Source organism: Pantherophis guttatus, chromosome 1 (assembly GCF_059756535.1).
Source record: "Pantherophis guttatus breed Tessera chromosome 1, ASM5975653v1, whole genome shotgun sequence".
Lineage (NCBI taxonomy): Eukaryota > Metazoa > Chordata > Lepidosauria > Squamata > Colubridae > Pantherophis > Pantherophis guttatus.
Window position 1 is genome coordinate 83,692,815 of NC_142063.1, and position 23,119 is coordinate 83,715,933.

Sequence of the window (23,119 nt, forward strand, 5' to 3'; positions counted from 1 at the left end):
GGTGAGGCCTCTCCTCAAGAAGCCTTCCCTGGACCCGGCAATGTTGGTAAATTATCGTCCGGTCTCCAACCTTCATTTTGTGGCGAAGGTTGTTGAGAGTGTGGTTGCGCAACAGCTCCCCCAGCACCTGGATGAAACGACGTATCTGGATCCGTTCCAGTCGGGCTTCAGGCCCGGGTACAGCACGGAAACGGCATTGGTCGCGTTGGTTGATGATCTCTGGAGGGCTCGGGACAGGGGGTGCTCCTCTGTCCTGGTCCTGTTAGATCTCTCAGCGGCTTTTGATACCATCGACCATGGTATCATGCTGCACCGGTTGGAAGAGTTAGGGGTGGGAGGCACTGTGTTGCGGTGGTTCTCCTCCTTTCTCTCTGACCGGTCGCAGTCTGTGTTGACAGGGGGACAGAGGTCGACCCCGAGGCCCCTCATATGTGGGGTGCCGCAAGGGTCGGTCCTCTCACCTCTCCTGTTCAACATTTATGTGAAGCCGCTGGGCAAGATCATCCGTGGTTTCGGGGTGGAGTACCATCAGTACGCTGATGACACCCAGCTGTACATCTCCACCCCGGATCACCCCAACGATGCCCTTGAAGTGATGTCCCGGTGCCTGGAGGCCGTACGGATCTGGATGGGGAGGAACAGGCTCAGGCTCAACCCATCCAAGACCGAGTGGCTGTGGTTTCCGACGTCCCGATATAGCCAGTTGATGCCATCACTGACTATTGGAGGCGAATCATTGGCCCCCACGGAGAGGGCTCGCAACTTGGGCGTCCTCCTGGATTCACGGCTGTCTTTAGAAGAGCACTTGACGGCCGTGACCGGGAGGATTTTTTATCAGGTCCGCCTGATTCGCCAGTTGCGTCCCTTTCTGGATCGGGACTCGTTACGCACGGTCACTCATGCCCTCGTCACCTCCCGCCTGGACTATTGTAATGCTCTCTACATGGGGCTCCCCTTGAGGAGCACCCGGAGGCTCCAACTGGCGCAGAGTGCGGCCGCGCGGGTGGTAATGGGAGCGACATGGCGCTCCCATGTAACACCTCTCCTGCGCGAGCTGCACTGGCTCCCGGTGGTCTTCCGGGTGCGCTTCAAGGTTTTGGTTACCACCTTTAAAGCGCTCCATGGCTTAGGGCCTGGTTATTTACGGGACCGCCTACTACCACCAATAGCCTCCCACCGGCCAGTACGCTCTCATAGAGAGGGACTCCTCCGGGTGCCGTCAGCCAAACAGTGTCGACTGGCGGCCCCTAGGGGGAGAGCCTTCTCTGTGGGGGCACCTACCATCTGGAATGAGCTCCCCCCGGAGATACGGAGGATCCCGGATCTGCGCTCCTTCCGCCGTGCTGTGAAGACCTTTTTATTCCATCAAGCGGGCTTGGCCTGATCTCTTCCCTTTTTTAAATACGTAAATTTTAATCTGTTTTTAAATTATTGGGGTATTTTAATTTGTCTGGGCCAAATAATTTAATTTGATTTTATCGGGTTTTTAAATTTTGTGTATTTATGTATTTTATTGTTGGCTGTTCACCGCCCTGAGTCCTTCAGGAGTAGGGCGGTATACAAATCAAATAAACTCAAACTCAAACTCAAACTTATGTAGAACTAGTTAACAGTCTAGGGATTCTCCTGGACTTGCTTGAGCAACCGGTAAGACCATGCCTAGGTAGCCTATGCACAATTACAACTTATCAGAGGTGGGCTTCACATAATTTAACAACCAGTTCGCCCAGAATAGAATATGTGAGTGTGTGTGGCCTTCTGCGCATGCACTTTGCTCATGTGCATGGCTTGCACACATGCGTGCGGCTTTATAAAGGCGGCTAAATAGGACGGCATAGTGCTGGGGAGGGCGGGCAGGCCAACCCACAGGTCACAACTACCGGTTTGCCCGAACCAGTTCGAACTCGCTGAATCCCATCCCTGCATCTTATGCCTCAATTGAAACTTTTCTGGAGCATCTAGATTTGTCCATGTAACACTATTAGCCCTGAAGCTGCACTGGTGCCAGTCAGCTTCTGATTTAATACAAATGTTGCAAATCACCTTTAAAGTCCATCCTGGTCAACTCTAAGGCCAGCTCCAAATTGAATCTGCCCATACTACAACATTTGGATTCTCCTTATCTTGTTACTTCTCAATGCTATAGGATAACTTGTCTGTCTCTCTTCCTATCAATCATCCCTGAGATGCACTGAATTATATTTAATAAGTTTAAGTTTCACTATTCAAAGTTTAATATACTCACGGCATTCCTTCTCATCACTTTCATCAAAGCAGTCCGGCAGTCCATCACATTGCCAGGCTCCTGGGATACAGCGTCCATTACTGCACATGAAGTTTCCAGGAATATTACATTCATTTGTGAAATTATTCCAAGGCAAGAGTTGGCTTTCTGTAAATCAGGAAAGATAAAATAAAAAGAAGAGGTCAAGTTTACCTAAGCAGAAATTATTTTTGCATTTGAACCAATGTTGCTGGGAGACAAAAACATACATATATATGAAAGGAAGGTGGAAAGAGCAGAAAATTAGCATCAATATTAGCAAATTGATCTGTCGTTTCTTAAATCAATATTTTGAAGTTCCCATTTTTTTCTATGCTTTACAGGAAGCTCTTACATTCTATCATTCAAAAATTGTATATCTCTGAATAATAACATGAGTTGGGAAAACTGAACACTTATTTCGTTGCAACTAAGTGTTTGAAATTGAATAACATGCAAACTATTTTATTTGTTCAGTTTGTAATTCAACACATTTGGCACACATTATAGCCATAGCTATAGACCTTTAATTCACTTTTTCCTTAGATTTCAACACTTAACAAATGAAATTGAAACTCAGTTTAATGAAGCAATTCAATCAAAATAATATGTAGTTTCCAAATTAATTCAAGGTGAAATTCTGAGAGATTTCTTATATCAAGGTACAAATCTAGGTACTTTCTGAACCAGAATGGTTTTTAAAAAATCCCTTCTCTTTAAGCTCTGACACTTCCTAAAGTTTATTTTCATCTTGATTGCTGTAGAAAGAAGTTCATTCCCAGGGCAAAGAAAATAATTCCCATGGGCACCTTGCCCATTGGATTGCATTTCTAAAAGACTTTTATTAAATCAATATAATTCGCAGATTGCCAAATACAGTAAGCTTATTTAACTGAACATAAATAAATAGAGCTGGCAGGTTGCAAAAAGCTACAGACATCTACTTTACAAATGCATCTGAGTCCTATTTTATCCTCATAGGATTCTTAGAAAATAAATGACTAATGCCTGAAACCCAATTGTGGTATAATTTGCTTTCTAAATTTCAAATATATGATTAACCCAAAACATTACCTATCAATTGTCTATCAGAGAGACTACTGAACATTGACTACCTCAAGTGTTAACTTTGTCTCAAGTTACATCAATATGATGAATTAAATTTCAGTGAATTTACTGAAGCTTGTAAACATTGTGCAGAAGTCACTATGATACTGGCAGAGTACAGATCTCTTATCGGTCCACTGATTGACTCTGTGCCAGACATAATCACTCAGCCTGACCTACTTCCAAGACTCTTCTCAGAGCGTACTGGGATAACCTTAAGTACATTGCACAGAATCCTTTAAAGGAAGTTGATATACTAATATAATAAACATATGACTTAATCAAACAGCTCAAACTGTTATATTTTTGATTCCGGGAATCAAAAATATAACAAAGGCGTATTATACATCCTATTTGCATTCACATATCTTATGCACAATTGATATATTTGATAGAATATATCACAGGATATATGACACACACATTCATTATACATACAGTACAATGCTATGTACCATATTTTTCGGAGTATAAAATGTACCGGAGTATAAGACGCAGCTTAGTTTTTGGGAAGGAAAATAGGGGGAAAAAATCTGCCTACCAGGTAGTCATCTGGCTAGCGTCTTTAGTTTGGTCAGCTTCAGCACATTAGTTTGCTCGTTTTTTATCCCCTGCTTGGGGATAAAAAATAGCTTCTAAGGCACAGCTGAGAGGAAGCAGCAATGAGAAAAGCAGGCAAAGCACGGGGGAGATCGCTTCACTCAGCTAACGCCTAGTTAGGGCTGAAAAAAAGCTTCTAAAGAACAGCTGAGAGTCGGGGCAAAGCATGGAGATCGCTTCACTCGCTAGCGCCTCGTTAAAGCACAGTGGAGAGTCAGACAGGCAAAGCTGAAGATCGCTGGCTCGTTAAGGCTGAAAAAAAGCTTCGAAAAAGCTACATTTGGAGCATACGATGCCCCCAAATTTTCAGCCTCTTTTAGAGGGGGGGAAAGGTATGTCTTATACTCCGAAAAATACGGTATATATAAAATGTTCACACTTTGTTAATTTAGATCACTGTCAGTCTTCACTCAGACCCAGCAGTAAATCCTTATCCTCCCCAAACTAACAAGCCATAGGCATCCTTGAGAAAGGTGGAGAGGTGATACAACACATACTGCAATGTCATGACACAAACTCCACCTCTTATGTGCTTCTGTGGAGAGTCACTGTGCAGTTCTCGCTGATGAAGACTGGTTTGTAGTTTGCCTCAAGGACAGAGTGTTGTCTATTTGTCAACTGCGTGAAAAGCATTAAATAGACAGCTAAAAGGCTGCCTTGGGTTCTTGGGTTAATTGAGACACCTGTGAGCAAGCATATCTGCCTTCTATAGTAAAGATGTGTATATCGGGTGGCTTTATCAGGCAAAGGAATTTTGGTTGTTTGTGCTTTGTGTGTCCTTGTGCGCTGGAGGTGCTATACAGTACCAAGGATCAGGGTGATTGAAGTCACAGGATGAAAGTAGGGCAACAGAGTCAGAGAGAGGATCCCCAGAGGAAAGGAATATGGTTACTTTTTGCTTGCAGAGCAAGCAAAATTGGACAGGAAAATCTGTGCAGCAGACTGACTGGTGAAATGAAGCTACATTGGGGGCAAAAAACAGCAAAATAGCACAACAAAGTGTGACCAAGATGTTTACTTTTCAGGACATTCAGAAAAAAAAAAACCAAACAGATTATTTTTCTCTCTCTAGGCTAGAAACACGAAAGTGAAAATAAAGCAAAGCAGCATTTGGAAGAGGTTAACCTAACCAAACAGTGATTAAATTTAACAACAGCATAGAAAGAAAGGAAAGACTGAAACAGTTGAAGACCTGCAAGGAACTCTGTACATGATAGTATATTACATTACTTAAGCTAGGACCACTTTATATAAGCATAGGTTATTTATTTTATTTGCACTGTAAACCAGGGATCTCCAACCTTGGCAACATTAAGACTTGTGGACTTCAACTCTCAGAATTCCTCAGCCAGCTGAAGTTGAAGCTGAAGCCAGCTGGGAGTTGAAGTCCACAAGTCTTAAAGTTGCCAAGGTTGGAGACCCCTGCTGTAAACTATAAAAGTTACTTTATTTTGCAAAAGAAGACTGCCCAGGGGTCTGGAAAAGTTCTTTCCCTTTCCCATCCTCTGACAATCATAATACATGTACCAAGGGTAGGCTTTGAATCATGATATCAGAATGCAAAGTTTCAGTATTTTGGTGCCGTCATGGTGAGCCTGTGAAAGTTTACTGCCTTCATCCTGAAAGAAGGAAGATCTATTAGAAGCAGAAAATCTGCCTACTATCAAACACAAGATTCAAATCCTACATATTTGTCAACTCCCTAATTTAAATGCCATCACTTTTTTCCCCTTGCTCTTTCAAATCAGTTGGCTATAGAAACCAGGAGGCTATAGGTCCTAGTGTCACCTTAGACCTGAAAGCCAATTGGATGTCTTTGGACCAGTCATTTTCTCTCACCCCCAACTCACTTAACTGGGTAATTGTTGTGGGAAGAAAATAGGAAGAGGAAGGAGTATCACGTATGTTTGCTGCCTTGAGATGTTTATAAAATAATAAAGGAGGGATACAAATCTAATAAATAAGTAAATAGACTTTTGGCCATTCTTTTCTCAATCTGGAAAATAACAGGCAATTGCTCAATATTAAAAGTATCCGAAACAGTATTTAGTCCACCTGCCAGCTTCAGCCCTTATAAACATAATCTAAAGGCATCTGTTGCAAATAAAAGAATAGCTATTGAAGATTCCCAGAGGACTCGCTAATCCCTTTGACTAATTCTAATCCTTCTGCCTGCCACCATTTACACTGATTTTTTATTATACCCAAATCTAAGAAGAGATAATTACAAAAACTAGTCAACAAAAATCAATATAATTCAATTTGTTTGGAGAACAGAGGGATGCTTCAACTTTTATCCTAGCATGCATTAAAATCTGTAATCCAAAACTAATAAAAACACCACATTAATTTCTACAATTCTTTGCTTTAATAACCACAGCAAAGGTCACCAAAATGATTGTTTCAAGATTAAATCATTCAGATGAAGAATGAGATAAAATTAACTGCATGTTACCGTCCCTCAGAACAGGAAGAACAATCCTGTATCATCCAAAAGACTAATTAATTTATCAATGAATACATTTTTTGAATTATAGAAACTTTATGCAAATGTATCAATTGTTAAGATGCCAAAAACATCTTGTTTATGCTGCAAAAGATTAACATGGCTACCCTTCTGCATAAAGAAATATAATTGGTAAAAATAAAATCTCCTTTGAATAGAGCTTGACATGTTCATGTAATTTTCTTGTCAATACAGAAAATTGACTTTCATTACTAGAGCTTGCAGGTCCTTGGAATTTTTAGCTAACAGACTAGTACTTATTGGTATTTATTCAATTTTAAAACCATTTTCTTTTGATCCACTTAGTGCTTTAACTATTACTTTAACTATAAGCTTTTGTTTGTTTATGGTATTTTCTACATAACTATGTTATGTAACAACCCACTTCACCCTGCAGTTCTATCAATTTAAGTACATTTGATAGTATCAGCTTTGAAGAGAAGTATATTTGCTTAAATTAAAATATTCCATTCGCAGGGAAGGACTATATTCATACTACAGAGTTCATTTTTAGTAGAAGATACATAGCTGAAGAGCTAAATCATTGAGTACAACTGTCTGCAACAGTTTACACCATTAGTCCTTCTGATTAAAAATGATTTCATTCTTTTTAGCAACAAACTAGAATCATTCCAGAGATCAATGTATTTTTCCAGAAAAGTAATAATTGTTCCCTAAAATTGTTCTGTCTTCTCAGAAACTGTGGGTCATATCTAAGTGATTCCCTGATATTGAAAAATGTTTTAGCCATTAGCCATTAGCCACTGCTTACAAAGAAAATTTATACAAAATGTTTTACAGGTGGCATCTCCCGCTCACAAGATTAGCAAAGATAAACGGGAACTTATCACCACAATGTTGGAAATGTACCGTATTTTTCGGCATATAATACACTCCGGACTATAAGACGCACCTACTTTTTTGGTGAGGAAAACAAGAAAAAGAAATCTGCCTTTGCCTCCCAGCAATTTTGCCTCGTTGTAGCAAACAGCAAATAGCCTGTTTTACTTTCATTTTCGTTTTCAGCATAGCTTGATTAGCACAAGAAAAAAAAAACCTGCTCCCAGCAGTTTACCTCCTTGCAGCAAGCAGCAGACGCCCGCGCAAAACAGCTGAGAGCAAAACATCTGAGAGTCAGGAGGCCGATCCAATTAACCTGTGCTAATTAGGCTGTGATGAAGCTGAAACAAGCTGCTTATTCTTGCTGTTTGCTGCAAGGAGGTAAACTGCTGGGAGGCAGAAGCCAAAGGGTGGGGGCCAGTGGGTGGGCGGGGCTACATTCAGTGTATAAGGTGCACCTAAATTTTCACCCCTTTTTGGGGGGGGGAAGGTGTGTCTTATGCTCCGAAAGATACGGTAATTTAGTGTCAGGATCTTTCTATTACATGTGGTGGTTATGTAAGAAAGCCAGGAAGTTTTGGCGCCAGATTAAGATACGGTTGGAGGAGATATTAGACCAAAACATAGATCTGAAGCCTGAATTATTCCTATTAGGAATCGCAAAAGAGAAACATAGCAAAGAATTGATATATTTAATGCTGCACATTATAACAGCAGCAAGGATGGTTTATGCACCATACTGGAAAAAGGAAGAAACTCCCCCGGAAGAAATAATAAAGGAAATCTTGATGTGTGCAGAAATGGATAAGCTGACACTAGAACTCAAAAATAAGGACGAGACAGAATACTATAAAATTAGGAACAAAGTGTACCAATGGTTGGAAAGGAGAAAAGGAGTTAGAACAAAAAAGAATTAGGGTTTGTAAAATGGATATTGGATAATATTTAGACAAATATTAGGACAAGGGATATGTATATAAGAACAAAATAGTAATGTATGTTAAATAGTAATTATATTTGTTGTTATGTAAAAAATATACATGGATATGACAAGACCAGGATGGTCACGCTATGTCCAATGTTTTTAATGTTTGTTTAATAAAAAACTTTTTAAAAAAGAAAAATGTTTTCTCCACTCTGTTTTCTTCCAAGATAAGTAACAATTGTAACACTTATAGTCTGTGAACTTATGAGGTTACCTCATGAAATGTCTGCAAGAAGACAAGCTCAAAGAGCACCAAGGACCCCATAGTTCAATCTTGAGTTACAAATATTCTCTTTATGTAAATTAATTTCATTCTGTATAGTTGTTCTATAACACTAAGTCTATTTATTTATTTTTATTTTATTTTATTATTCATATTTCTATGCCTCCCACTCTCCAAGGTCTCTGGGCGGCTTACACCAAAGATAGTATACTAAATAGCATATTGCCCCAACAATCTGGGTCCTCATTTTACCCACCTCAGAAGGATGGAAGGCTGAGTCAACCTTGAGCCGGTAAGACTTGATCCGCTGATCTGCTGAACTAGCAATCAGCTGAAGTAGCTGCAGTACTGCACCCTAACCACTAAGTCATACAATATTTTGGCTGTTTGGGCTTAACAATGACATAAAAACTGTAACTTATAATATCCGCCCCCCCCCAAAAAACGACATTATTGGTTACATTATGTGTGAGTCCAATGTTACTGATACTTTGCTTCCAATTTACTTTTGCAACATGACTCAAGTTGTAATTATTCATAGAAATACAGGCAGTTTTCAACGTACAATAGTTCATTTAGTTCAAAGTTACACCAGCACTGAAAAAAGTGACTTATGACTGTTTTTCACACTTACAACCATTTTAACATCCCCATGGGCAGGTGATCAAAATTCAGACACGTAGCAACTGACTTATATTTATGACAGTTGCAGTTTCCTGGGGTCATGTAACCACCTTTGTAACAAGCAAAGTCAATGGGGAAGCCAGATTCACTTAACAACCATGTTAGTAATTTAACACCTGCAGTGATTCACTTAACAACTGTGGCAAGAAAAGTCATAAAATGGAGCAAACTCACTTAACAAATGTCTCACTTAGCAACAGAAATTTTGGGCTCAATTATGATTGTAAGTCAAGGACTACCTGTAAAGAAGGCATAAGCTAGAGACTCTGTTTTATTTCAATATAATCTTTCTAGTTTTTAATTTATTAACATTAAGAAAACATAGTTACACTAACAAAACAATAGCCATTTTACATAAACTACTGCATTTTCAGTGTATGCCACTGTATAACAACAATAAATGAAAAAACAACTCTGAGAATTGGTTGATAAAGTCAGTATAAAAAGTAAGCAGACATATATGCAAAAACTAACACTGACGAACATCAGATTTAACAACTGTTGATAAAAAAAAAAACCCAAAAAAGTCTGGATTATGGATGTGGCACTACCTGCAAACAGCAAAATAGAAGAAAAATAACTGAAGAAAATCATAAAATACAAAGACTTGCAAATAAAAGTAGAATGACTGTGGCAAAAGAAAGCAAAAATAGTACTAAGAGGTGCTTTGGGTGCAATTCTAAAACATCTTAAGGCCTACTGAACACCATTGACATTGACGAAATCATCATCAATTGTAAAAGGCAGCTTTACTTGGAACAGTTTCCATCCTGCAACAATACCCTTAACATCTGTTTATTCCAAGTCATTGGGAAGGACTTCAGTGATGGGTTGCCCCCGGTTCAGATCGGTTCACAAGAACTGGTAGTAAAACTGGCGGGAGGCTCCGCCCACCGACCCGGATGTCATCATAGGTGATCTGCACATGTGCAGAAGCTTCCCGATGCGATCCAGTAGTAAAAGTAAGTAGAACCCACCCCTGAAGGACTTGATAGGTGGATAAAAATGCCAAATCCAGTCTAAACATCTAATTGACTGCACAATCAACCATAATTGTATAACAATACGTAACAGTATCAAAAAGCTTTGGACAACAGTTAGAAAATCTGATAAAATTTCCATGTGTCAATTACAAAAAGCCACACTGATTGGATCTGCATACATGTTACCCCAATACATTATGACAGCCTAGATTCTTGGGAAGAACTCAATTCAATGAAGGCCAACACCAACTAAAGAACTGTGATTTCACCTTGTTATATAAGTAATAATAATTTACTATATTTGTATGCTGCCCAACTCTTAGTGACTCTGATTTATTGCTGTTCTCTCTCATCCTAGGATTAAAAACAGGTTTTTCAGTAACATACCAGCTAGGTATTTAGAAAACTCAATAAAATTTAACTTCCTAACTTCCTCTGGATTGTGCCATATACCTTCCAGTTGTTTTATTCATTGGTAAATGACTGTTTCATTATTCCTAGGAAACGTATAAAATATTACAAAGCTTGTTCCAGGAACCGGTAAAAATGCTGAATAGCAAATCAAGATTATGAATGGAAGCAAGCATGTCCTCCCCTGTGCTATCACAGTCTGTATTTATAAAATCAGCAAGACAGATACAGGAATTGCTTACCACAAAATGTACTGTGATTAATCCCACCCAAACATGGCATGATTAGGCTTTACAACTGGATAGTCTTGGTAAAATCCCTAGCCTTAAATTTTATGCTGCCTTCACAACAGCTGTTAGTTCTGCTTGGAAGATATAAAAATAAATATGCAGAAAAAGCTCACGGGGCTTCTTTAATAGCTAAGAGAAAATAGAGAACATGTGTCATCTGAAAAACAAAGTTTGGGTGGAACATGTGCATGGTACCAAACAAATAAAAGCCAACATGTTTGGAGAAGCAGAGAAAGTTGATTTCTTTACTAAATCAAAAACTGGCTCCATGTGGTTTCTTGAAAATAATAGCTCTGTTCCAATAGTACATAAAATTGACATTAAGAGCATGAAACTGTATAAAGGTTCTAAGTATTCAGGGAAGAGGGACTTCCTGATAATAGTGCAGTTCCAGTATTTGTACTATATGAGCCCCTCTAAAAGAATGGGGATGGAAAAGGAGAATTAATGGGCAGCTTGCAGAAAGCATGATAGTATTGAGAAACAGCATGTGAGAAAGGAACTCAAAATAACCCAATCTTGGTTCTATTCATTTAATTTATCTAAACATTTATATAGCCATCCATCTTATGTCAAATTCCCAAACAATAATTAAAACAATACTGATAATAAAACAATGTAACACATGTACCGTGTTTCCCCAAAAATAAGACCCTGTCTTATTTTATTTTTTTAACCCCGAAATAAGCCTTATTGGCCTTATTTTCAAGGTCTTATTATTTGGGGGCATGTGGAGCAAGATGGGGCTTCTCTTGCCATTTTACCTGATTTCCAGCTCTGTCTCCCTAACCCTAACCAGAGGAAATGGTGGGGATCGGCTGTGCATGCGTTTAAATATTTTCAAGGAGGGCTTATTTTCGGGGAGGGCTTATGGAAGTACATACGGTCAAAAGCCCAATTGGGCTTATTATCCGGGGAGGTCTTATTTTCGGGGAAACAGGGTATCTATTAAAACCATAAACATTAAAAATCTGACATAAAATTAAATGTCTGAGATACAGTCTCACATAACATCTTTTTACCCCCTTGACCCTATACCATTGCTGGGGGGCGGGGGTGGGGAGAAAGCCAAGTCTGAACTGTGTCAGTGTTCCAGAAAAAACCCAACTCCAATTAAAAACTCCGAAGCAAGGATTTTCTCAAACTTCCATTTATTAGAGTAGGTATATTGGCACATCTGGGAAAACCCGAATCTGAAAGTTCCAGGTTTTCCCTCAGTAAATCAAAACCCCAAAACCATCCCCTCACTCATCAGTCCATCACATGCTCCAATCATCATCTGTCCCATCTCGAGACAGCACTCCAACCACTCCTTCTCTAGATGCAGGATCGTCCTGACCGGACGCAGATGCAGGAAGAATGAGAAGGTGGCAGTGTGAAGCTTCCGGCCTAATATGGCTTCCAAAGCTGACAAACTGCTTTTCTGGAATGCTAGGAGGGTAGAGACCAACTAGACTTCAAGGGGAAGGGTATCCCATAGGGCAGGACTCTCACAGAAAAGGCATGCCTCCTAGATCCCATAAAATGGCATTATTTAAGGGAGGGAGTAGGAGCATGCCCAGTCTATCAGATCTGGTAAAATAGGTAGATGTCCTTAGGGAGATATAATCCTACAGAAAATCTGACCTTTTGCCATATAATAAAGGTAGTAAAGTTTTAAAGGTAATATACAGCACCTTGAATTACACCCAGAAGAAAATCAGGACTCAGTGTTTGTTTAGTATATGATGAGGCAGTGAGAAATTTGGACAAGCTTTGGATGAGCTTTTAATTGTCTATTATTCTATCTACACAGTAAATTATGTTCATGCCATGCCTGTTTCTTGATGAGGCTTACTTTGAAGGAATAACAGCCTCCTACTGATCACACAAGATTATAACTGGGTTTACAGTTCCAAATAGAGTTATTTTATCCCTATTCTGGGATATTTAGAAATACTAAGACACTTTAGAAAGACACTTCAAAAAAGACTTGTTATTCTCAGAAAGGGCAATCTGTGTTCTCATTGGAAGGGATTCTTGGTTTCTTCTTAATTTCTGGAGAACTGTCAGCATTTCACTATGAGAAAGTCTGAAGATTATAGAGGTTTGTCACCATGGCAAGCACAGAAACATGGAGAAATCCTCATAATTTATTCTCTTCTATGTTAATTAAGAACAGAAGGGAAGAATCTTGGGAGACAGAATAAGGCATTCTGTTACTGGCCAACAAATGAGTACTGTCTGATTGATGGTTCTTTGTACTGGGTTCTGGCTGGAAAAAACAAATACTGATTGGTTGGCAATTGCCTATGCACTCTATATAAACATTGGTAAAGAGGGACACCATTGTGGGCGTGGCTTATTTTGTGGGCATGGCTTGGAGGTCATGTGACTGGGTGGGCGTGGCTAGCTGGTCATGTGGCCAGGTGGCCATGGCTATGTGTATAGGGACTACTCAGAGGGCTGAAAAAAGTCATTTCTGACAGGTCCTCGCAGTTTTGACTGGTCCTCACACTTATGACCATCCTCACATTTATGCCTGTGCAGCATTCTTAACAACCATGTCACTCATTTCACAACTGCTTCTCTTCACCATGGTGACAAGATAGGGCAAAAATGTAAAATGTGAGGACAGTCGTAAGTTCGAGGACTGGTCAAAAGTGTGAGGACCAATCAAAAATAACTTTTTCAGCCCTCTGAGTAGTCCATATGCACAAAAGGACTAACCAGAGGGCTGAAAAAAGTCATTTCTGACAGGTCCTTGCACTTTTGACTGGTCCTCACACTTATGACCATCCTCACATTTATGCCCGTGCAGCATTCTTAACAACCATGTCACTCATTTTACAACTGCTTCTCTTCACCATGGTGACAAGATAGGGCAAAAAACGTAAAATGTGAAGACAGTCGTAAGTTCGAGGACTGGTCAAAAGTGCGAGGACCAGTCAAAAATAACTTTTTCAGCTCTCTGAGTAATCCATATGCATTAAAGGATACAGCAATAGAGAGGGATGAAGGAATGGAAATTAGAGTAGGAGTGAGGGTAAGAGAGGGAGGAAGAGAGGAGGAGAAGGAGAAAGGAAGAGGAAGTAGGGAGGAGAAAAAGAGGGTGGGGGGAAGAGAAAGTAAGAAGGAAAGGAAAGAGAGTGGTGGTAGGTTTGAGGAGAAAGATTGCTGTACAATAAAAAAGATGAAAGGGAAGAAAGCCAACCCCAAGCAAATATAAAGATATTAAGATAAAGAATGAATTGTTAAACTTTAAAGAATAAAAGAGAACAAATATGAATAAATAGCAATAATTAGAAACATACATACAAACATACAATGTATTTTCTTTGAACAGAATATTTGGCTGGTTCACAAATTTAAACAGTGTTTAGTCATTTCAATTAAATTTACAATTTCTATATTTCCTTTTTGCCATATTTATTCCTCATCTATTTTTTTAAAAAAACAATATTAGCCTTCATCCTCATCTCTAATCAAATTCAATTTTTCCCTTCTATTCTATATTATACCCCTTCCCATTGTCATCTATTTTTATATCCATCCTCACATTGGTTAATTATGTAATTCAGTTGTTTAATACAAATTCAACATTTTAATATAAATCAATTAGTTATATAACTATCTTTTTTGTATATTAATCAATATGAACATGAATATTCCAATTATTTCCATGCAATCCAATTTCTTACAAATCAATTAATTATATTTACCAATAATAATAAACCAAATACTTTCCCCCATATATTCCTCCAACCACAACTTAACCATTTCTGCTTTCAACAGAATATACAATTATTAATAGTATCTCAATTATTACAATTCCCTAGTTAAATAGAGCTTTTTTTCTTTTGTGTTTTAAAATCTTGAACTCTCCTCTTTTGCCCTAAATTTCCCATTGTTTGCACCTACCTTTTTTGGTGAGGAAAAAGAAAAGAAATCTGCTGCCTAATTTTCCAACGTTGCACCAAACAAGCCAACAGCCTGTTTCACTTTCAGTTTCGTTTTGAGCTTGGTTTGCACAAGGAGAAAAAAAAATCTGCTTGAGCAATTTAGCAAGCAGCAAGAGCCCTGCGCAAAACAGCTGAGAGCAAATCAGCTGAGAGTGGGGAAGCCGAGCTAATCAACGTGCTAATTAACCTACACGGAAGCTGTAAGGGGCTGTTTTTTCTATTTTTGCAGGCATTGGTCTACTCATTTGTTTTCTTTTAACACAGAACAGCTGTAGGGCGGCCCTTTGAAGCCCCGCGGCAAGAGTTTAAACAGTTTTTTTTCCTCTAGCCATCAGCTGGGACTCAGGAGGCAGCAGGGACTCAGGAGGCAGCGGGGACTCAGGAGGCAGAATGAAAAATTGGGACTTTTTTAAAATGCCGCGGGACGCGGGACAAATTGCTAAAAATCGGGACTGTCCCGCCAAAAGCGGGACGTCTGGTCACCTTATATAGTTTATTGCATCCTGATATCCAAATAAATTATCCTGCGCACATTTTAACTTGTGCTCAGAAGGATTGGGAGGTGGAAAACTTGGTCATTTGGAATTATTATTTTCAGAGAAAATATCTGAAGAAGGGAGAAGCGATATAGGAATTTATATCCTATTTATAAGTAGCAATTTATCCTACTTATTATACATCAGCTGTGATCTGGACCAGAAAATTCAGCTTAGGAGACAAAGCTGTACTATGTATATTTGCTAAATGTTGATGTACTGTACATATCAAGACATGCACACACTAATGAACAATACATACAATTTTTATTAAAAACTATGCTGGTTGTCAGGAAAATAACACTCAACTTTTTTGCTCCATGCAGGAGAATACTGATATTCACCTGCTATAGTCACAGACAAAAAAACCATACGAACTGAACTGGAATAACTCCTCCAATTATGACCTCCAGACGAGGGAAACTGAATCCTGATTGAATCCCAAAGGGAAACTTACATTGTAAATAATTCAAAACTCATAAGCAGCACATTTTATTAAACCTGTACTGATAATACATATCCAAATTATAGCCCCCTCCCATTTGTCACACAGGAACGTGTCTTGGAAATGCTTGTGATCAAATGCATAATTGTAGTGGTTATGATTAGCATTGATCATACACAAGAAAACCATTCCTTTTATATATTGAACAGAATATATGAAACAAAGAGGATACTGGGGAAGTTCAACCATTCTTTATTAGTAACTACTATAAAATATATCATATATGGAAAAATAAAATAATACTAAAAGAAAAACATGGAAAATATCTGTCACATGGATTAGACAAAAATGACGTTTATCTTATATCTTAGCAAGTCTTGGACATTTATGATAATGAGCAAGATGATCTATAAAAACTTTTAGTATCAAATAAGAGAGGTCATCAAAAACTAAAAATGTAATTTCTGAACCTTGATTAGAAGCACGTTCAAGTTAAAAATATCCTAATGTTAGAAAATAAAATGAATAAAATAAAAACACAAATAAAAATTACAGATGGTATTGGCAAAGTAACTTTCCTACATTCTTAAGAATCTTGGTAGATTTTAAATATATATATATCTTCAGTGCATTTTATTCTATTTACTGGCTCCATTGATTTCTGTAATGGTTACATGGTTGTATTTCAATGGCATTGTAGTCTATAAATAAAATCATACTGGATGAGAAGTTCCACTAGTGCAGCTAGGCAGCTGCCAGCATTTTAGAAGGAAAAGGAGAACCAAAACCATGCAAAGGAAGAGAAAGGATTACTGAAGAATGAAAAGAGATATTGAATACATGATTTTTTTAAATTGCTTTTATCCGGATAAAATATAGCCTAGGCTGCATATTTTTGTAAGATCTGTAAAAGTAAATGGCAAATGGAACCTGGAAGGAAATTGGACAGAATTATGGTAGCACCAAGCAGAAACAGGATATGCCTGGGATGTGAAGCTTTATTCAGAAACATATGGCCACTAATCACAACCCCTACGTAATTCAACTGCTGGGTGTTTGGCTACCAACCACAAAGGGCACAGGAGAACAAAAGTTTTACAGATTCCCTAGATTGAAATATTTGAAACGGAGTAAAGAGGTATTACAACCTAAGAGGAGTAATGCAGGAAAATGCAACAGAAACTAAGAGAAATGGCAGAAGATTAAACTAGAAATAGGAAAATTGTTAGAGAAAAATTATTTCTCTATAGCTGTGCCTATTGATGGCTTTTGGAATGTACAGATGCGTGGGCCAATCAGAGAGCAGCTAATATGTTTGAATCTCCAGGGCCCTCCCCTAACTGTCACAGTTAACAGTAAAAAAGGAGATTCTTAACAGAAACCCTGGCTCTTCAGTTTGGTATTCAGTTTGCTCTCCACCTTGCTGTTCAGTTTGCTCTTCTGTCTAGTATTGTATTGTATTCTAGGATCTTCCTTTAGAGAACTGTGAGCAGTCTGGAAGTCCGTTAGAAGAGCAGTTCTGTGGTATAAAGTGGTATTTCTTCTGAGGAAGAATATTCATAGATAGCATACATTAGAGAATAGATATGTATTTAGATAGATAGCTGACAGTATAATTTATAATAGTAACTTAGTGATGTTTATTAATTGTATATATATTATTATGTTTTTATTGTGTAAATAAAAACATTTGCTGTAGGCTGCTTCAGAGGCTCATTTGTTTAAGTAGAGTTTCATAGAGATAGAGGTTCACGGTTTATTGATATATTTTATTTATTTTTTTGAAAAGTTTTTTTTTTTTTAAAAAAAAACATGAAACATAAAATACATCTTTTTAGAGCAAGGATTTGATCCGGTATAAAGTAAATACAATTACTCACATTACTCAATTGAGTAATTACTCAATTACGCAACCAATTTTGTTCCAAAATTATCCATTTACCTCTTTAAAAAAGAAAGAAAAAGAAATCTTGTTCTAAACATTTAAATTTTGAACATTCTACTATGTCACCCTAAATTCTAAACAATTATTTCCAAATAGACATCATTCCAAATCTTTGTCATTTTAGCAATCAATATTTCATATATATTCCTCATTTCTAAGACCCATTACATCGAGTCTATATTGTACCTCTTTTAAAAGGCAACTAGTATCCATAACCTTGACAAAGAATATTTTCCTCCTCTCTTAATTGTTTCTAAATCAATCAACATTTCCATCTAAAAATTGTCACTCCAAAATACTTTATTTTAAAGTCTAATATTTAACTGATTCATAATAGCTATTTCCCAACAGTGTTTTCCGCCACTTCTATCTCTATTTATTTAACTGGTTCACAGTTTGGCTTAACTATTCTCCAGTATTGTCTCCTCCACTTCCTCCTGAGTTTATTTTTTGGCTGGTTCACAACTTAATCAGTTGCTTTCCAGCTATGCTTTCCTCCACTCCTAACCTTACTTATAATTTTAACTGCATACCAAATTATCTTCTTCCATTCTCCTAAATCTATTATGAAACTGGTTCGCAACTCAAATAGTTGCTTCCCAGCAATGCTACCCTCCGCTCCACGGTTTATTGATTTATTAACCTCCACAACAAAAATAATGATTACAATGATTACAAACATAAGAAAAGCACAAAAGCTCACAGACATTATTAAATTGACCAGCAACAGGGTCAGTCCAAGGCTGGGCAGGTAGGTAGAGTACCTTACTCATGAGAAATACTGCCATAAGGAGAGGAGAGTTTACATATCATGGCTAAAATATTAATTTTGTTAGGACAGCCTCAGTGCTTATGGTTGGAGTAACTTTTATCTTGAAACCAAGAGACATTTTATAGGAGAACAGTTAGTACCTTTTAGGAGAGTATCAACTGAGCTGCATAGAATATATAATTACACCTTTTGTTTTTAAACAAAATGGAATTAAACCAGGCAAACATTCATAGCTTTTTTTAACAGTACAAAAACATACCTTATGGAAAGTCCTCATTTAGAGACTGCAATTGATTTCAACAAAATGGTCACTAAGCAAATACAGAAAGCAAGATGGTGCAAAGGTTGCTGGTAATCGCTGTCTCATTCAGATAGTTTTTTCATGCAATGTCTTGTGCCTGACCCTGTGTTTTCTTCCCCACCCACCCACTCAAAGGACAGAGTTTGCTTTAACAAGGTATCTCTTTCTAAGCTGCTTTTCTCTATAGTACAGCATTTCCCTAAAATATGCTGACTTAAGTTAACAAGCTCAGTTCTGTGATTTAATTACTCCATTAGAAGTCTCCTGCTGGCTGCAACTGCTGCCTGAAACTGACAAGACCTAAATCAGTTTCATCCTCAAGACTTTTGTTGTCCTAAATGCACCTTGCTCAGAAAATGATTTATTATTATTTATTGCTCTCATATTTGTGCATAGTTGCTATTTAAACCAGAGTACTGTCATACTCTAAATTTGGAAACATTTCAGAGATAAGGAATAGCCAACTGTAAATCCCCAAATTCTACCTTATTATCACAAATTGCCATCACAAAAGAATCCTTTAACAGCTTAGTGGAAATTCGGAAGTATTTTTTAAAAATTTATTATGCAAATTGCATTACTAATTTATTGATAAATACAGGGGTGTTTTATTTGCATGTTAGTGCTCTTGATTCTTTTTGCATATTAAGTATTAAATAATCACCTTAAAAAGCATAGCTAGTTTGGTCCAGCATGTAGAATTTTACCATATGTCAATTACCATGAGAATTTCTTATCTTTCTGTTCTATTTTAGTGACTCTTCATAGGAAATGAAATAATTGTTGATTGGAACATATAACTAAATGCAAGTAATTAGGGGCATTGGAAAATGACATGACTGAAAAGAACTTCCAAACTATTTTTTTTTTAAAGAAGGAAACTGATTTCTGACATACAGAAGAAATCAGAAAACTGTTTCCTTTCCTTAAAATATATTCTGGGCCACTAAAACTAAACAAGTCCAATAAAAAAACCTACACTTTTACAAATAATTCTAGAATATTAAAATTAGTTTTCATCATGTATAAAAAGACAATTGAATATTTATGAAAGGAGAGCATGGACAGCTCTTTGAAGATGGAAGATGCTACTGAAATTAAATCTGAACACAGACAGATTGGGGAAATCAAACTTATTCAGTAGACATGAGGATGACAATACTTATTTTGCACATTGTTGCAACACTCATGATCCTTTTCCTAGGGACTGTTGACCACACTATACTCTGTTCCAAAGAGATATGATAGACCCCCTTTGTAGTAAATTAACTACACATTTAAAAAACATTCAGCAATGTTGTTCACATGTTACATATTAATTTTACATAGGAGGCATCTCCATTAGTGAACTGTCTAGAACGTTTTCTGCTGGCTTTAATTATTTAGTCTCATAATATGGTGAGTCTGTTCAACTTTCAGGGTTTTATTAAAGCATTTAATACAGTGTTTATATGTTTTAAGAATACAGACTTCCTAAGGAAACTTGCAATATGAAATATATATTCCCATACCAATATAACATTCCTAAAACAATAAATCAGATTTACATATATTTTGAGCAAGTTTAAACAAGTTAAATCCAATGCTTACCCAAAATGACATATATAATTTAAAATATACTTTCAGGTGAAAGCTAAAGAAAATAGAAATTTAATGTTTTAAAAGTTAACTCTTAGTCTTTGAATTGGCCTGGAAATGCAGCAGTAATGTATACAGCTCTAAAGAAGTTAAGTAATAAATGTCAGAGTTTATTGGAATATTTCAGGTTCAAAAGGGAAAAAGTTGCTTCAAAACAGATGGGACACTCATGTAATGTACTATATCTCAACGGTTCCTTAAAGCAGCTGCATTTTTTCTCAAGATCATACACATCCCTGCTAGGCAGCTGAAATTTAGTCCTGAGAAAAGAGCCATTGGTTTAAGGAATCACCAAGACTCTTACATTTTGATGTTTTCTTGTTTTCTTGCAGATGTTTCAATAATAAACTGACATAATTCCTGTGAGTTGCCAAAACTCATCCATGTTACAAAACACTTTTTCACTTTCTAATCAGAAGCACTGCATAGCCCCAATACAGTGGTGAAATCCAATTTTTTTTACTCTCGGTTCTGTGGGCGTGACTTGGTGGGCGTGGTTTGGTGGGCATAGCAGGAGAAGGATACTGCAAAATCTCCATTCCCACCCCACTCTGAGGCCACCAGAGATGTTATTTGCCGGTTCTCCGAACTACTCAAAATTTTCACTACCAGTTCTCCGAACTGCTCAAAATTTCCGCTACCAGTTCTCCAGTCAGTCACTATTGCCACATCCAACTTAGATTCCAAGAAATCTGATGTTGGAAAGCCTGTTTCAGATATATGTAACAGATGGAATCTTCAGGAATTGGTGTGTAATCAAGCAATGAGCAGATGAGGAGGCAGTCAAGTGACAAGGATCTTAGTCCAAGGCAGCCATCCCATCTCAAGATGCACTATGCACTTCAGAGGGCAGATGAATGACACTTGTTGTACCCCCTTGCCTCTCAAGAAGATCTTCATCTCTAATGAGTTCCTGCCTGTCAACTGTCTTCGATAAGGCCAACTACTCACCAGCTCATCTCCTCTGGGAACAACTGATTCTACCTGGACTTTACATGGTCAAAACATTACAATTCTTATCTTCTGAAACTTTATTCTCTGAATCTGTATCATGATGCCCTACTTGTGAATGTTTAAATCCTCAGAACATGATTTGAATATGTTTTTTGATGCTGACTTGGCCTTTCAATAGGACTCTTTGCAGACAAGCTTGCTCGTGCTGGGAAAGAGATAGTTTGCTCCCACTTATATACCTGAATGTGAGAAATCTATACACACATATTGTGCAAATGTAGCTTGCTCAGTGGTTTGAGAAATAAAATAAACATGTTGTAATCCTCTGATTTGTGTTTGCAAATGAAATGGCAGAGCTGGTTAAACTATGTACTTGCAATATTTTGCAAGCCTCAAACTTCAAGGCATAAGAGCACGGAAAGCAAATGTAGAAAGATTGCAAAGATAGCACAATGAATAAGAACACTTGTTCCATAACTAACAAATGGTTCAAATAAAAACATAGACATGTGACATTTTTAAGAGTTGTTCTCATGATAAATGAAGGATACATTGCAAAGTTCCTAACTAGAGAATGAGCTATTAAGATTCTACAATTACAAACTGAATTCCAAAAGGCACTCAACTATTCCCACAGGTGCTCAAAAAGGATTTTTCAGTATAAGATCATTAATATTCTATTCATAACTGTATTTTCTTGTTTTAAAAGCATCTACAATGAACTAGGTAAATGTGTTTCATCAGTAGTAACTAGTTGAAAATGCAAGATGAGCTGTTTAAAACAATACATCTTATTTATTACATCGTATTTCAACAAAATCTAAACCATACATTACGGTTTAGATTACATTACGTTACAAACTTATTACGTATCTTCAAGCCCCAGAGTAGTCATCAATTTCAGTGGATATATAATTGTACAGTAGATTGCACAAATCAGCTTGTTACTCAAATAATACTGATTTCTGATACGATTGTAAATTTTGCCTACTACTAAATGCCTCAACTAAAAGGTTTTTGAGATGCCACATAATCACTATCTTTCAATTGCAAATTTTTATAAGAATAAATTAGCACATTTTAAAAATTATATTAACATATCATGCTTTTCTCTAGGTCAGTGTTTTTTAAAACTATGATCCTAGGAACCTAGGAGAGGGTCACCATGACTCTCACAGGGATCTGCAAAATCAAAATTATTTGCTAGTTCATGTTGAAAAATAATAAAATATTACAATCCCATCAAACAATCTTGAAAAGCAGTAACAGCAGCAAATGTCCATTTTAATTTTAAATACAGCAAACACAGATAAATACAACCATACAAACAAAAGCACTTTTGAGGTCCTCCATAATTTGTAAACATGTGATCTTCACATGTTTAAGTCAAAGTTTAAGAAACACTAATCTAGATCAATTCATTTTACAACTACAAGTCTATGACTTGGAGATCTGAAAATATTTTCACCTTCTCCTTTAGCTTGTTCCCCTGGGGAAAACAGAGAAAACAAATCTACACCACATCTATGGAAGTTCTCAATCATCTAGGTCATGTTTGTCCCAATGGTGCTTTTCCAAAAGGCAACTGGACTTCTTGGTTTTTTCCTTGAAAATGTTTCACGTCTCATCCAGTAAGAACTGAAGAAGCTTCTTGGATGAGAAGAAAAACATTTTCAAGAAAAAAAATCAAGAAAG

At 37.4% G+C, this 23,119-nt stretch overlaps 1 protein-coding gene across 3 annotated transcripts in view; it reads right to left on the bottom strand.

Moving 5' to 3' along the window:
- The window catches only part of LDLRAD3 (low density lipoprotein receptor class A domain containing 3), a 158,715-nt gene that overhangs the window by 87,383 nt on the left and 48,213 nt on the right, over positions 1-23,119 (bottom strand). For 2 of the 3 annotated variants that reach the window (XM_034417376.3, XM_060687603.2), the window contains exon 2: positions 2,246-2,392. The exons of the other annotated variant lie outside the window; for it this stretch is intronic. In XM_034417376.3, coding sequence (XP_034273267.1) covers positions 2,246-2,392 — 147 coding nt within the window. The remainder of the gene's footprint in view (positions 1-2,245; positions 2,393-23,119) is intronic. 3 annotated transcript variants of the gene reach the window in all.